At 35.7% G+C, this 14,426-nt stretch overlaps 1 protein-coding gene across 2 annotated transcripts in view; it reads left to right on the top strand.

Moving 5' to 3' along the window:
• Positions 1–13,925, top strand: part of ntn1b (netrin 1b) — a 53,562-nt gene extending 39,637 nt beyond the window's left edge. Inside the window, exons 6-7 of one of the 2 annotated variants that reach the window (XM_079873340.1) lie at positions 717–791; positions 11,407–13,925. In XM_079873340.1, the coding sequence (XP_079729466.1) occupies positions 717–791; positions 11,407–11,729 (398 nt within the window). In that variant the 3' untranslated portion in view covers positions 11,730–13,925. The remainder of the gene's footprint in view (positions 1–716; positions 792–11,406) is intronic. The other variant, XM_079873341.1, reaches the window with a different exon arrangement.
• Positions 13,926–14,426: the final 501 nt, after the last annotated feature.

The raw sequence follows: 14,426 nt of genomic DNA, 5'->3' as shown, positions 1-14,426 counted from the left end.
GCAACATAGGTTTACTTGATTATCAATTCATAATTTTCTAAAAAAAACATGTTAAGATGATATGATACATCAGGCTTTTGAGGAACGTTTATTTGTTCGTCTGTCAATCATCATTGTATTGCATTGCAATATGTTTTACCCCCCAAAATTAAAAACTACAGAGCTTCTTCTTACTAAGACATATTGGGAGATTTAGGGTAAAACATAAACTGATATTTATATTCCCTTTATGTCTCTTACACTTTTATAAAGAACTCATTGATTTACATTACAAGCCATCAGAATTTCATCTTATTTTTGGTAATATAAATATCAGCAACTGCACCAAATTGCACACTTTTGCTCAGTTTGGGCCTCTGAATAAAAGTGTTTTTTTCCTCCTCGAGTGTGATCTTTAGATTCTCGTATATCATACTAAATAAGCCATAAAAGCCTGATGTATCAAATGTGATACTCAAAACAAAAAAACGCATATGCATACTTTTTATTTATTTAGATTTTGTCTCAAGGTTCAATAAATTCTTCCAATCAAAAATGTTTTTTTTTTTCTTCTTCTGATTATTATTTCATGTCAGGCTTTACAAGGGAAAGTACCAAAGATGGTGAAATGGCAGATGTTTCTCCACCTGCAAACACTTCTGAAAACCTAATTTTGTTGTTTCTCACAGAAGATTTTACCTGTGTTTCACTAGTTATCTGTCTGCTATCTTCCTCAGACTGTGACTCCCACTGTAAGAGCCCCAAGGGCAAGATGAAGGTCACCATGAAAAAATACTGCAAAAAAGATTTCGGTAAGTAGCTGTTTTTTAGAAACGCCTGCTGTCTTTTCACTTCACGTCACTAGACATCTTTCTCTTCTAGGTCTATTCTATCTCTCTCTCTATATGTGCTCCCCCTCTCTCATAGCGCGGACAGCTTATTCAGAGGCTAAAGGTTTATGTTATAGCATCAAAGCGTGTGAACTCAGCAGGTTTCTCCAGATGGACACTCTCAAACTGCCTCGCAGCTTCTAGAGGACAAAGGGGACAGCTGGTTCCTGTTCAAAGCAGAGATTTCACAAGTTTAAATACTAATATAGTTAATATAATAAAGGACTTATAGAAGTTCAAGAATGTAGTTGTAGGTTTTAAGTGGCACAACAGATTCTTAAAAATCTGGTCAATGCAAGTTTTTTTCGTCTTCTTGTGAAAGTTGTAGTACCACACATGAGAAACAGATTACAAAGAAAAAAAAAATACAAAAAACTCCACATACACTAAATTTCAAACTCTATTCAACTGTAGTAAACCAAAGTAGCTCAACTGGTAGAACAAGGGGTCGGTAAGATTTGTTAATGTTTTAAAAGAAGTCTCTTCTGCTCACCAAGGCTGCATTTATTTGATAAAAAATACAGTAAAAACTGGAAAATGGTGAAATGTTATTACCATTTAAAATGTAATTTATTCCTATGATCAAAGCAGAATTTTCAGCATCATTATTCCAGTATTCAGTGTCACATGATCCTTCACGAATCAGTCTAATATGCTGATTTGGTGATCAAGAATTGTTATTATATAGGAAGTTATTTTTGTAAAAATCATTTAGCTTTTTTTCTCGATTATTTGATAAAGTTAGAAAGAACAGCTTTTATTTAAAATATAAATCTTTTGTAAATTACTTTACTGTTACTTTTGATCGATTTAATAAACGCTTTCTGGATAAAATGATTACATTCTTAAAGAAAAATTTTACTGACTCCAAACTTTTGATTTAGTTCTTGGTAGTCCATCGATGTCGATGATGACGATACTTTGCACAGCTCATCTTTATAGTATATAGTTATACTATATATAGTATAATATAGTTATATATAGTTTCTCTGGATCAAATTGTCTGTTAAATTCATAAATGCACATACAAACTATATTTGTTATACTTCACCTTTTATCAGGGCCCAATATAAAGGCTCTTGCATGCATATTCGGTAGAGGCAGAATCTGTCTTTGACTGCACACATGTCCTCTGGCTGTTCGCAGAGATGAGAAAAAGAAAAGATGTTTGATTTCACAGTGTGATATCATAAACTCATTCCTTACTGGCCTCAGGTCTGGAAACACATCTGAGATTTGCGGTGTCCAAGAGTGAGGACTGCACTGCCTCTGCAAAAAAACACTGCCAAGCTAGAAAGAAAAACTAAAATGAAGACAGACAGACACACGTCCTAAAATGGTGCAATGCAGTCCTTTTTCTGTCCTTACTGAAACCGGAAAAATTATAAACAAACATTAGCTAGGTTTCCATCCAAAGCTGAGAAATTAACTTTTAAACATTTGTGAATAACGCAGTGTTTCCATGTGTTCAAGAGAGCAAAATCATAACTTCCTGGGAAATTGGTGCAAAATATCTAATTAAAATGGAAGTTACTGCAATTGCGGAAGAAACTATTGCTCTTTTATCCTACTGTACATCATAAATGACTTGCGTCTGAGCGCATAGATGAAACGCAATAAATAAACGCGTCATGTTATCTTGCATTCGGAGGCTGGTGCTTGTGAACGCAATCATGCAAGATGCTTCTGGGAGGGAATTAAACCAAATTCATACCAACATTTGAGATGCTGTGCAATAAATTGGTCGCTGGTTAGTCAAGTTATCCTATCACATCCACTGTTGAGGCAAAGTCACATGTTTTTTTGTTGTGCATGGGGGGATTTATTCAGTAAATGTGTTTCCATCTTTTATGGAGTAATGCAATATTGTAACGGATTACTTTTAAAAGTAACTTTCCCCAACACTAGTTAGCGTTACATTTTATATTTGAAACTGAAAGTTTAAAGTTGAGTTAAGGTGCAAAACTCGCTGATCATGTTCTCCAGCATGATTTGAAAATGATCTAAAGAGCATCTTGAGCTTCAGTGGAAGTAAAAACATCTGCACAAAGAAGTTCGCATGCACATTGTCACAAATTTGCTTATTTGATTAGTGACCTAGAAATAGTGCAGAAGCAACTTTGCTTTCATGTGCAAAGCTTTTTTTATTTCCTTAAAGGTACACTGTGTAGGAATTTCTCCCATCTAGTGGTGAAATTGTATTTTGCGTTCAAATGAATAGTGCTCTCTAGCGCCATCTAGTTTTTTCAAATGCGTGTTGCAACTACGGTAGCCGTTGTGTACCAAGAAGCGTTGTGGAAACGCGTTGAGGTAGGCTAGTGCTTTTTGTCCCGCTCTGCTATTATAGTTTTTCAAAATGGCGGAATGACATGGAAGCCTCCTTGGACTTACCCGTCCAATGTAAATAAAGATAAGAAATTCTTCGCTTACGAGGATAAGTCAGATCATTGGCAGAGGTAATTTTACTCCAATGAGGACATATTTATGAATAAAGACATTGATTTTAGCTAATAAAATACTTAAAAAACTACACAGTGTACCTTTAAATGAAAAACATTCCAGATTGTCAGTGTGGTTTCAGAGTTTTGGACCCCAGCGTATATGAAGGCCTCAGCATGTCTGCAGCATCTAGTACAAACTGAAATGTGAATTTGCGGCTAAAACTATTGCACACAGAATTAGGGTTATAAACACACAGAGAGAAACACACATTTCCAATTTATCCCAATCACACAGGCCATCTAAAGTGCAATTTCCTCATTAATATAGCACCTTATCTATATTAAGATCTCTGTACTTCTCATTACTTTTAAATGACTCATTTACAATCTCTCTCTGCTATCACATTGGTTCCCAAAACATTTTTAGGCATCTCCTGGGGCGAAGCAGATAATATTAATATAGATAATATCCACAGGTTGAATCAGCAACCACGAAGACTAAGTGAACAATAAAATGAAGCAAAGCAAGAGAGAGACCGAACTATTAATGGCATTGCTGGTCATCTGTAGCTGCTATCGTTCAGGCTGTGATATTAAGTTTCATTCGTTTTTCACTCTCAGCCACAAGTGTTCATACTCAGAGGTTGCTCTCTTAGGGAAGTCATTCATCATGTTGATGTTATATAGGACAGGTAACATTGGCTAAGGCGAGTGTCCTGACTGCAGTATAAATCTCATTGGGTGGGGTGTATGGAAGGGCTAATGGCGTGTTCCCGTTCAACCGGCCCCCATGTGCGAGAAAGACTCAATGATTTTTTCGGTAACACTTTAGTTTAGGGTCCTATTCTTACTATCAACTAGCTGCTTATTAGCATGCATATTACTAGGATGTTGGCTATTTATTAGTACTCATAAAGCACATATTAATGCCTTATTTTGCATGACCATACGTCCCTTAATCCAACCCAATACCTAAACTCAACAACTACCTTACTAACTACTAATAAGCAGTAATTAGGAGTTTGTTGACGCAAAAGTCGTAGTTATGAAATAGTTAGTTAAGAGTGAGAATTGGACACTAAACTGTGACCAATTTTTCTTTTTCACACAACACAACAACAAGTCTGGCCTAGATTTGTTATGATCTTATAATGTTTTATTAACACAGGATCCATTTTTTCTGGCATCCATTGTCTAGTGTTACAGTAGGCCTACGCTGTAAAAAATTATGTGATCAATAAGTTATGACAACATATGTTTTTACATTGCTTTAACTCACCAAAATAAGTTAAGCAATTTTCAACTTTTTTATGTTATACAAGATTCAACTCATATTTAAAGTCAGTTTAATGTCATTTAAGTTGAAATGACTTAAACATCTAAGTTGATTGATCAACTTTTTATATAAATTGCACACCCATATCGGAAATGCAAAATTTGAAGCTTTTAAAAAAGTGTTTTTAATAAAGTAACTAGATAAGAATGTTTGGGGTGTGATTGTGTGCAGTTTATGTTGTAGAACAAAATGTCCAAGTATCATCAGCTTAAGTTTACCACAGACCTTATTTTACTCATAAATTGAAAAACCCCATTCTAAAAAACCATAGGAAAATTTTAAGGGAACTCTACAACCTCAAATAAGATGTTGGACAAAAGGTTTCCTAGAAAAATTTCGACCTGGGCTCATATAGCACACGACAGACCAGCGACCAGACCAGACCACTTTGTGCAATGACATTGCAGTGAATGCTTGTATCAAAGAGGTACAAATTGTCCAGAACTCACAGGACATTTATACTACTGGTCAGTGCTGCTGCATCCAGCTCGACATTTCAGTCCTGGCCTTGGTGAAGTTTTAAATCTGTCCAGTGCTGTCGGATGAGACCGACAGAGAGGCGAGAAAGGAAGAAATACTCCCCGTCGATCCGCTTTTGTTCGGCGTCGCTACGGAGACAGCGGTCCGAAAGGGTCGCATTCTCCTACTCTTGGGTGGGGGGAGAATGACAATGAATCAAAGAACTGTGTGTGTGTGTGTCAGTGTGTGTATGGAGCTGCTTAGCATTGCCACACACACACGGCGGAGGCAGCAGTCAGTACCCCGGCGTAAGCGGCTGGGCGTAGGGCGTCCCAGTGGGGAGCTCGCAGGAGCTTCAGTGTGGTAATCAGGCGCACTAATTAGATTAGAGCTCGGCTTGTGTACCGCGTGCGGGTCGTGTTCCAGCACACTGACTGCACACACAGAAAACCAGCGGGACACCTGGCAAATCTAGGGGCCTCTTCCTCTTTTTAAATTCATTTCTCTCCCTCTCTCAATCAGGAGAGAAATCCCTTACCTTCTAACTCTTTTCTTTCTCTCTTTCTCTTTGCATTGTCATGAAAGAAAATAAAAGTGGTCTCATCCCATTCAGCTGATCTCATGGAGCTTTGGAGATGGATTGTCTTGCTGCCCTGTGCCGTGTGGCCTCATGCAAAAGAGGGTTTAACTTGCCAGATTAAACAGGCCCTATAGACACTTTAACATAGCCTATTCTTATCTTGTGCATCTTGGCTTGTGGTATGTTTAGCCAATTATTCTATATTATCACCAGGATATGTCAGGATTTTATGCCACATAGTAAGTACGTTTGTAAAGAATATAGAAAGGTCAACCGTTTTAATTTAACGTTAAGATTTAGATTCAAATGTATGTTTTCTTTTTATATTTTTAATATATGTATATATTAAATCTTTGCAAAAAAAATTTATAAATTATTTTCATTATTCTTCAAGTCACAATTGAAATAAAAATGGACAATTCTTATTTTTTCTTTTATGAAATAGTGCAGAGTTTATTATAAATCATTTGTCTGTGCACATCTTCATTTTTATATTAATGTGTCCTCAATCTTTTATCAGAATAACTTCTCTTATGATGTGTTTACTGGCGTGAGGGCGGGACTACAACCATCCAATCAATTCCATATAGACAAAATCAAATTTACATTTATTGATTTATTATTTTTCTTGTTCGAGAAGCTGTTTCACTCAAATATACGTCAGTAAATACTATTAAAACTTCCGTTTCATATCACTAGTAGCCTACATTTCTATTGTCCTGCAGTGTGACAAATACATATTTACTTTTTTTGAAATACAAATATTCCATGTAGTCAGTCAGTTAATATGAGCTCATAAAGGCAACATGCTTAATAATTATAAAATAATTAACAAAATGTGGTTTAAAGTCATGTTAGATGGACTATGGCATGTCAAACCACATGTGAAAGCATTTCTTGTAAGCTACTCACAAATATAAATGATTACAAAATAATTCATTCCGAGAAATGAAATGTTTTGAAAAAGAACATTTTATTGCTCAAATTCATCTCAAAACTGCATATTTATTGCTCTTTCATAGGTCACAGGACTTCCTGGAGTTCTCTGTTATTTTTCATTTAAGTCTTATTTAATTTTCATCAATGTTTAAACATTTAATTTATATAAACTTTGTCAACCTAAAATATGTTAGGAGAAAAAATGTACATCATTTTTTTTAGATAGCATCATTTGGATCATTTATGAAGAGGACTTTGGAAGATTGTGATGAGAAATGTTTGAGCTGATATTTACAAATTAGTTGATGTAAATTAGCACTCTGAGAGACACTGTAGATATTGTCCGAAACTCTAAAGGATACACTTTCTTTTTCTCCTTTTAATTTCATTGCTGACTAGGAGAATCTGTCTAAGATCTCCTTTCTCTTTCCCATTTTCTCTCTATAGCTGCATCATGGTCAGAAACAAAGTTGTCCAACTAACGAACGAAATGAACAAAATCTTTAATTTGCTGCAGAAAATAGTCTTTCTTAGTACCTGGACAAATCTGGAAAGCGTTTGCCACCCGCATGGCGTATCTGAGGCTCAGTACTGGATTCAGACAGGAAATGTGCCAGTTTGGCAGGGTACGATGAAACCAGTGCCAGTGATCACAGCATTAAAGCGTCGTGCAGAGAGAGAGAGAAAGATTTGATATATTATAGTAACATACTCTCAATATAAGCTCACTTCATGCAGTATGTGTAAAATAAAGTGATGACATCACTTTTAATATATTTTCAGCACAAAGCATTTAGGTTGGTTCTCCTCGTGTTTGTTTGAAAGTCATACAATATATGCAATGTAGCACACACACTGCTATGTGGTTGCTAACCTATTTGTTTAGTTGCTACAGTATGTGGTTGCTAAGGTGTGCTGTCTGGTTTCTAGGATGCTGTTATGTGGTTGCTAAGGTGTATTAGGTTGTTGCCATGATGTTGCTATGTGGGTGCTAAGGTGTTCTATGTGGAGGCCAGGATGGTGTGATTTCAGTTTATTCTCTGTTGTTGCCAGGATGTTGTTATGTGGTTGCTAAGGTGTTCTAGGCAGTGTTGGGGGTGACGCATTACAAGTAACTCGAGTTATGTAATCAAATTACTTTTTTCAAGTAGCGCATTACAAGTAGCGCATTACAAGTAACGCGAGTTACTTAATCTGATTTTTTCAAGTAACAAGCAACGTGATTACAAGTAACGTGAGTTATGTTATCAGATTATTTTTTCAAGTTAAGTAACGCATTACAAGTAATGCGAGTTATGTAATCAGATTACTTTTTCAAGTAACGCAAGTTACGTAATCAGATTACTTTTAGTGTAGGTTCAGACTAATGTGAGCAGGCATTCACTCATCTCACTTAACAAATTCAGTGTTTCCCAAAATGAATAAAAAAACTGTTAAATTCAAACTCAGAATATTATGAAAACCTGCAATAATAAAATTTTAATTTAATGACCTTCTGGCTGCTGACCTTCTATGATCCAATTCAATCATACTAATAAGCACAAATTAGTTTAGTTAAACATTTTTTCTATTGCTTAAGAGTGTTGAACATTCTTCTCCTGCGTCATATTCTTCAGTGATCCAGAACGGCAGAACAGCTGAAAGGTTTGTTTGAGCTGCGCCCTCTACTGGACAGGCATAAAAATGCATTTCCTTCAGCCTGAGGCTTATTCATTTCACTTTTGTTGTGAAAGTGCCTTAACATTTGCCAAAAATACAGCTTAAATTTTTTTTTTAAATAAGCAAGCCCAGCCCAGGTGAGAAAAAGTAATGTAAAAGTAACATAATGCATTATTTTCCATAAAAAGTAAATAAGAAACGCAAATAGTTACTTTTTAGGGAGTAATGTAATATTGTAATGCATTACTTTTAAAAATAACTTTCTCAGCACTGGTTCTAGGTGATCACAAGGACAATGCTGTGTTGTTGCTAACATATTCTAAGTGGTTGCAAAGGCGTTCTGGATGGTTTCTAAGTGGTTACTTTTGGAAACAAGCATAAAGAGTCAATTAAGTATATGGTATGAGTTTCACTTTCAAAATGGAACTTTTTAAGCAATTTTATCAGAAAAAAACGCAAATTCTCAATTCTAATACAAGCTGAACACAATTTAGCAAACACCACTAATGAGTCAAAGCAGTTGTTTTCAACCTTTTTTAAATAAGCTCATCAACACATTTTGAGTCAGGTTTCGGCTCGCTGCCGTCTCCCGCTGTGAAGAAACGAGAGCAGGTCAAGAGCGAGACCCGGAGCAGGATTCTCACGCTGCTCTTGGACCGGGCACCGCCGGCCGGGCTCAGATAGCTCATGAGGTCGAAACACATCCGCAATTCTTCTGGCAACTTCTCTGTGGCTGGGATGATAAACAGTGGCCCCCCTCCTCTCTTAGCCGCGCTACCCCCCGCACACCCTTCTTTTCTTTTTATCTCTTGTTATTTGGATGGCGAAGCGGGCTCCGGCCCAGAGAAACACAGGCGATGAATGGAGGGGCTGTGGGAGTGCGTTCTCTCAAATTGGGTGCAATTTGCTCGCAGCCTCCCCCCCTGCTGCTCAATTGGGACATTCCATTCAGCGATCGGGGCGATCCTTGCCTCCCTCTCTAAAGAGAGTGTTCACATTCAAGAGCGCAAAGAAAGAGTGCTAGGAAAGAAAGAGCACTTCCTGTGTCATTTTCACACAATGCTGTAATGGCATATTTCTTAAACATGATGTGCCACTGGTTCACGGGTTACTGGCTGCTGGGTGTGTGTGAGTGTTTCAGGGCAGCACAGCGATGCTTCCCCGTTACACACCGGGTCCATGCTAAATGCGTAATCGAGATCTTTCCCCCCCCTCTGGGCGTCCTCCCCGTGTGAAAACACTCCATGTCAAGTACAGATTAGCTCGCAATCTGCGAGTCTGATGATAGTTAAAATGCATGACCCGAGGGGATTTCTGCCGACTGGGTTTGTTAGCGGTTACCACATGGGCTGGATGTTAACATCTGATGTAGAACTTTTTATGTTTGCTCCATAGCTGCGGATACCTAGTGTCCAAAATACTGAGAACACATTCAAATCAGATTTTTTTTCTTCTTCATTTAAACCTGTAAATAAAGAACATTTCAGGACTTTGAATGATTTTCCTGGGAATAATATTGTATAATTATTTGTTTTTAGTTCAACTAAAATGATTATGATGGTATAATTTTCAATAACAATTGATTTTGAACAATTAAAAAACAAGGAAAAGTTCAAATACAATTGTTATAAAATCCTAAACCATTCAAAAGTGCTCAGGTAATGTGAATGGAATGACCCATTTCAAGGGTGGCCAAAAATACATATCTTCATATTTACAAGTAAAGCTTCATATAGGTTTTCTATGATTACATAATTCTTACACTTTTCACAGATATAGGGACTAATGTATACTCATTCAATAACATTTGTCTGATAATCTTAGATTCTCATTGTTTTTCTATTGTGCATCTGCTGTCACGTTTAACACTTTATTTAAATGTACAGTATTAGATTAGAGTGTTCTGACTGTTCTCGGCCCGCCGGATGTGATATTCTGGCCAATGAGTTCCCCACCCCTCTCTTAAAGTCACATAAAAGCTAAACGTTTCACACAAAAGATAATGAAGAGAGCGGAATGGGCGGGTCTCCATCTTTTCCGTTTTATCAGTATCAGGAGATGGAAGGAAAGCATTTCTATGGCAACTTCTATTGTGGTCAAACATCACTTTAAATATACTGTGGTTTTACCAAATGATACTATGGTAACTGTGGCTCAAATGGGTCTGCTTCAGGACCCAGATTTTATATTGGACAACAAATAATGACTCTTCCTAGTCCCAAAACTGCTAATCTTAGAAAACTATTTTTAAAAAGGTAAACTTTTTTTGTGTGTGTGTAGAAAATTCTAAATTAATTATATTTATTAAATTAAATATATATATTTAATTATACTAACCATCATTTGTTATTAATATAATAATTATAAAAATAATATCATATATAAATAATGTAAATATTGTATATCTTTTAAAATGCATTATGATTTTTTGTGTGTATGTGTTCCTTTCTTTTATTATTTCTCTGTGTATAAAAAAAGATCTGACTATTTACAATACTGTTGCATTATACTGACAAATAATTGTTTATATATACATATGGATGAATGAATGGATGGATGGATGGATGGATGGATGGATGGATGGATGGATGGATGAATGAATGAATGAATGAATGGATGGATGGATGGATGGATGGATGGATGGATGGATGGATGGATGGATGGATGGATGGATGGATGGATGGATGGACGGATGGACGGACGGACGGATGGAAGGATATTGTTGGGCAAAAACCTTGCATCTCCAAAACCAATACTTTTCAGGAAATGGAAAAATACTTAAACATTATTAAACACGTTGTTGTCAAAGTTTACATGGTCAGACATTTGCATGTGTCATTATATTATTAATATTTTATCAAAATCAAGCTCAAATAGATTTGTCCAGTGTTTTGTCCCTCATTAGAATGTCCGACTCTAAGGAAAATTCACAATTATCTTTTAAAATGTTTTATTCCGTGGCAGAAACAAGCTTCCATAGGTTTCCGGCCAATATATATATATATATATATATATATATTTCGAATTTTTCCCTGCTGTCCACAAACCAATTAAAACCTGTGACATATTTTTGGGTCTGAATTAAAAGTGTCCTCATTTTGCTGTTCCCGCTTCTCTCCGCAGCGGTCCAGGTTCACGTACTAAAAGGAGACAAGGCGGGCGAATGGTGGAAATTCACTATCAACATCATATCCGTCTATAAGCAGGGGGGACACCGCATTCGCAGAGGAGACCAGTCCCTGTGGGTCCGCGCTAAAGACGTGGCCTGCAAGTGCCACAAGATCAAACCCGGGAGGAAGTACCTGCTCATGGGGTCTGACGGCGACGACTCCCGCGGTCAGAGCGGCGTGGTGGCGGACAAGGGCAGCCTGCTCATCCCGTGGAAGGACCTGTGGGCCCGTCGGCTTCGGAAATTCCAGCAGCGTGACAAGAGGGGCAAGTGCTAGAGAAGGAAACATAGAGGGATTGAAGAACAGGAGAGAAGGAAAGACAAAATAATGACCCGAGCACCTACAAGTCGGAGCAGATTGATTGACGATTGATCAGAACCGTGGTGAAGGACAACCACTTGTGCAGTTTTGCCTTCCGTCGTTTAGAGTTTTTTGTTTTGTTTTTTTGTTCCCATCAAGATTTTATTTTTTCATATCTTCAATTTTGCAGAATTTGCACCTACTATTAAGTATACATATATGTAAAGTCGTTTATGTGTGATCCTTTATGATTTCTGCCTTTTTCCACAAATATAAAAAGAAACAAGCTACTGAGTCAATGTATCTACAACGTTTCACTTCAGAAGAAGGGTGCTGGCGGTCGACATTTCAAAGCGCACACAGTGGGGTCTGAGGGCACAATATCTGGATTTAAAACCTGGAATTATACATAGTTGCAGAAATGTAAAACAAAGAAGAATTTAAATGACAAAATATTCACGAATCTGCAAATTTATTATTAAAAATGATTTGACCTGTGGTGCACATTTGACTCATTGGGATGATTTTTCTTTCAAAATAAAAGCACTTTCATTATCTCCCTCAGATTTTTGGGCCCCACTGTACAGTTTTTATGAGAATGCAGCATACGTGATTATGAGGGAACTGTAAAGATCTGCTAAGCCAATACATGCCAAAATTAGATATAACATCCTTTACATTCCTTCCTCTCAGATAGAAAATCTGTTGACAATACCTCACTGTTGCTGTTTGGAAGAACTGTGATTGGTTCAAAATTGCACGACACCATAAGGCTTATTTGGTGCCAAAAGCTATGCTGATACTTTTGGCCTTTGATTCTTTGATAACTGTGGTGATCTTTAAAGTGTGAAGTCTACCTTCTCTTCCATAACTAGCTGTAATATGAGTTTAGATATACAAATAGAGTATGATTTTTTTTAAACCACTTTATGATTTTTGATTTGAAAAACAAAAGTGTATTTTCATTATGAACAAGTTCCCTCTTTACTGCAGACTCCTACTTATATTATACAGAATAAATCTGAGATTTTCCAGATATTGATAATGCAATAATCACAAAATTCCCCAAAAGTAGATTTGTCATCAGTAAGAGAAATCAGAGAAGCTCAATGTCCTTCAGCATGTCAAGATGACTAGAGTTTGATGAAATTTTAATGTTCTAGATACTAAATTTGAGACATACTGTAAGTCATTGCTCATGGATCAAGGATATAACAGAACAATGAACACAAGCCTGAATGGTCTTTATGACTATGTTGACCAGTGTATGCAAACATAAGGTTACATCGTACCAAAATAAATAGGATAAAATGACTCTTATTATTTAGGGAAACAAACAATTTTCTGTGTTATCACTTGTGTGGGACCTTTCTTTGCTCTGGTACTTTACTACAGTGATATGCTCTACTGTTTTTGTATAGTTGTATAGTTTTCTTTTTTTTTTTGTACAATATTTAGTAGATTATATTCACATGCAATTAACCATTTTTTATTTTATGAATATTCTGAAAATAAGAAAAAGGAATTTTAGGTTTTCTTTGTTTACACGAGTTGATAGTGTAGAGAGAGGGATGTACTATGTCTATGTGACATGAAAATATGCGCGCGCACACACACACACATGCACACACAAACACACACTTTAACATCCAGTCACTGTCCAGCTCTGAATCTCTGACAGCGACTACGAACTGAAAGTCAGTGACTTTGGTTTATTAAAACTCACAGATGGTCTAGGTCTTTGGAGACACCCTGACCTCACAAGTAGACTTTGACCAGTTTTCCAGACATTTTGGAAAATGACTCTGAACAGATTTTTTTTTTTTTTTTTTTTTTGATGAAGACATTTACAATGTTCATGGTCCTCCTGTATATGATGTTTTACTGTGTACTTTGCAAAAGCTGTGTATTGTCCTGTAATGCATACTAATATATTATGATTCTCATAAATGAACATATTTAATGATACATGAACTCACATGGCTGTGTGTTTATTTTTGGTCCCAAATATGATATTTTATATATTATCTCAGTTTTTTTAGTACAGCCACTAATGACCAATAAAAAAAAAAGAAAACTTATAAAAAAGAAAACAATTCTGCAAACTGTATACTTGTAATTATATTCAATTATATTGTGGCACAATAATAAAAAATCTCCATTAATAGTAGCAAAATCATTTCTAAGATGCAGTTATTTTATTGTATATAATTATAAATGGGTTTATAAACCCCAACATTTTTCATATGGATGAACGTAGTTAAAAACTATAATTATATAATAATTATTTTTATTTCATAATAATATTAATAATAATTATTATTATTGCTATAGTAATCATTATTATATTGAAATTGTTATATAATTTATTATAATATAACAATGATAAATAATAATATAATAGATTAATAAATAAATATATGTGTGTGTGTGTCTGTGTGTGTGTGTATAAATAAAATGTATATATACACAGACACACACACATTATATATATATATATATATATATATATATATATATATATATATATATATATATAATACTTGTTATTTATTTATTCAATAGTAGTAGTAATAGAACATCATAAAATTTCAAATGTCCTAGTGATATTATTTTGTTCCCTCATGGCCAGAAAGAGACTACACAGATGAGCACTCTAGGCTAATTTAACAG

Source organism: Squalius cephalus, assembly GCF_949319135.1.
Source record: "Squalius cephalus genome assembly, chromosome: 1".
Lineage (NCBI taxonomy): Eukaryota > Metazoa > Chordata > Actinopteri > Cypriniformes > Leuciscidae > Squalius > Squalius cephalus.
The sequence above is the reverse complement of the archived record's forward strand: the minus strand, read 5'-3'. Positions and strand labels throughout refer to the sequence as shown.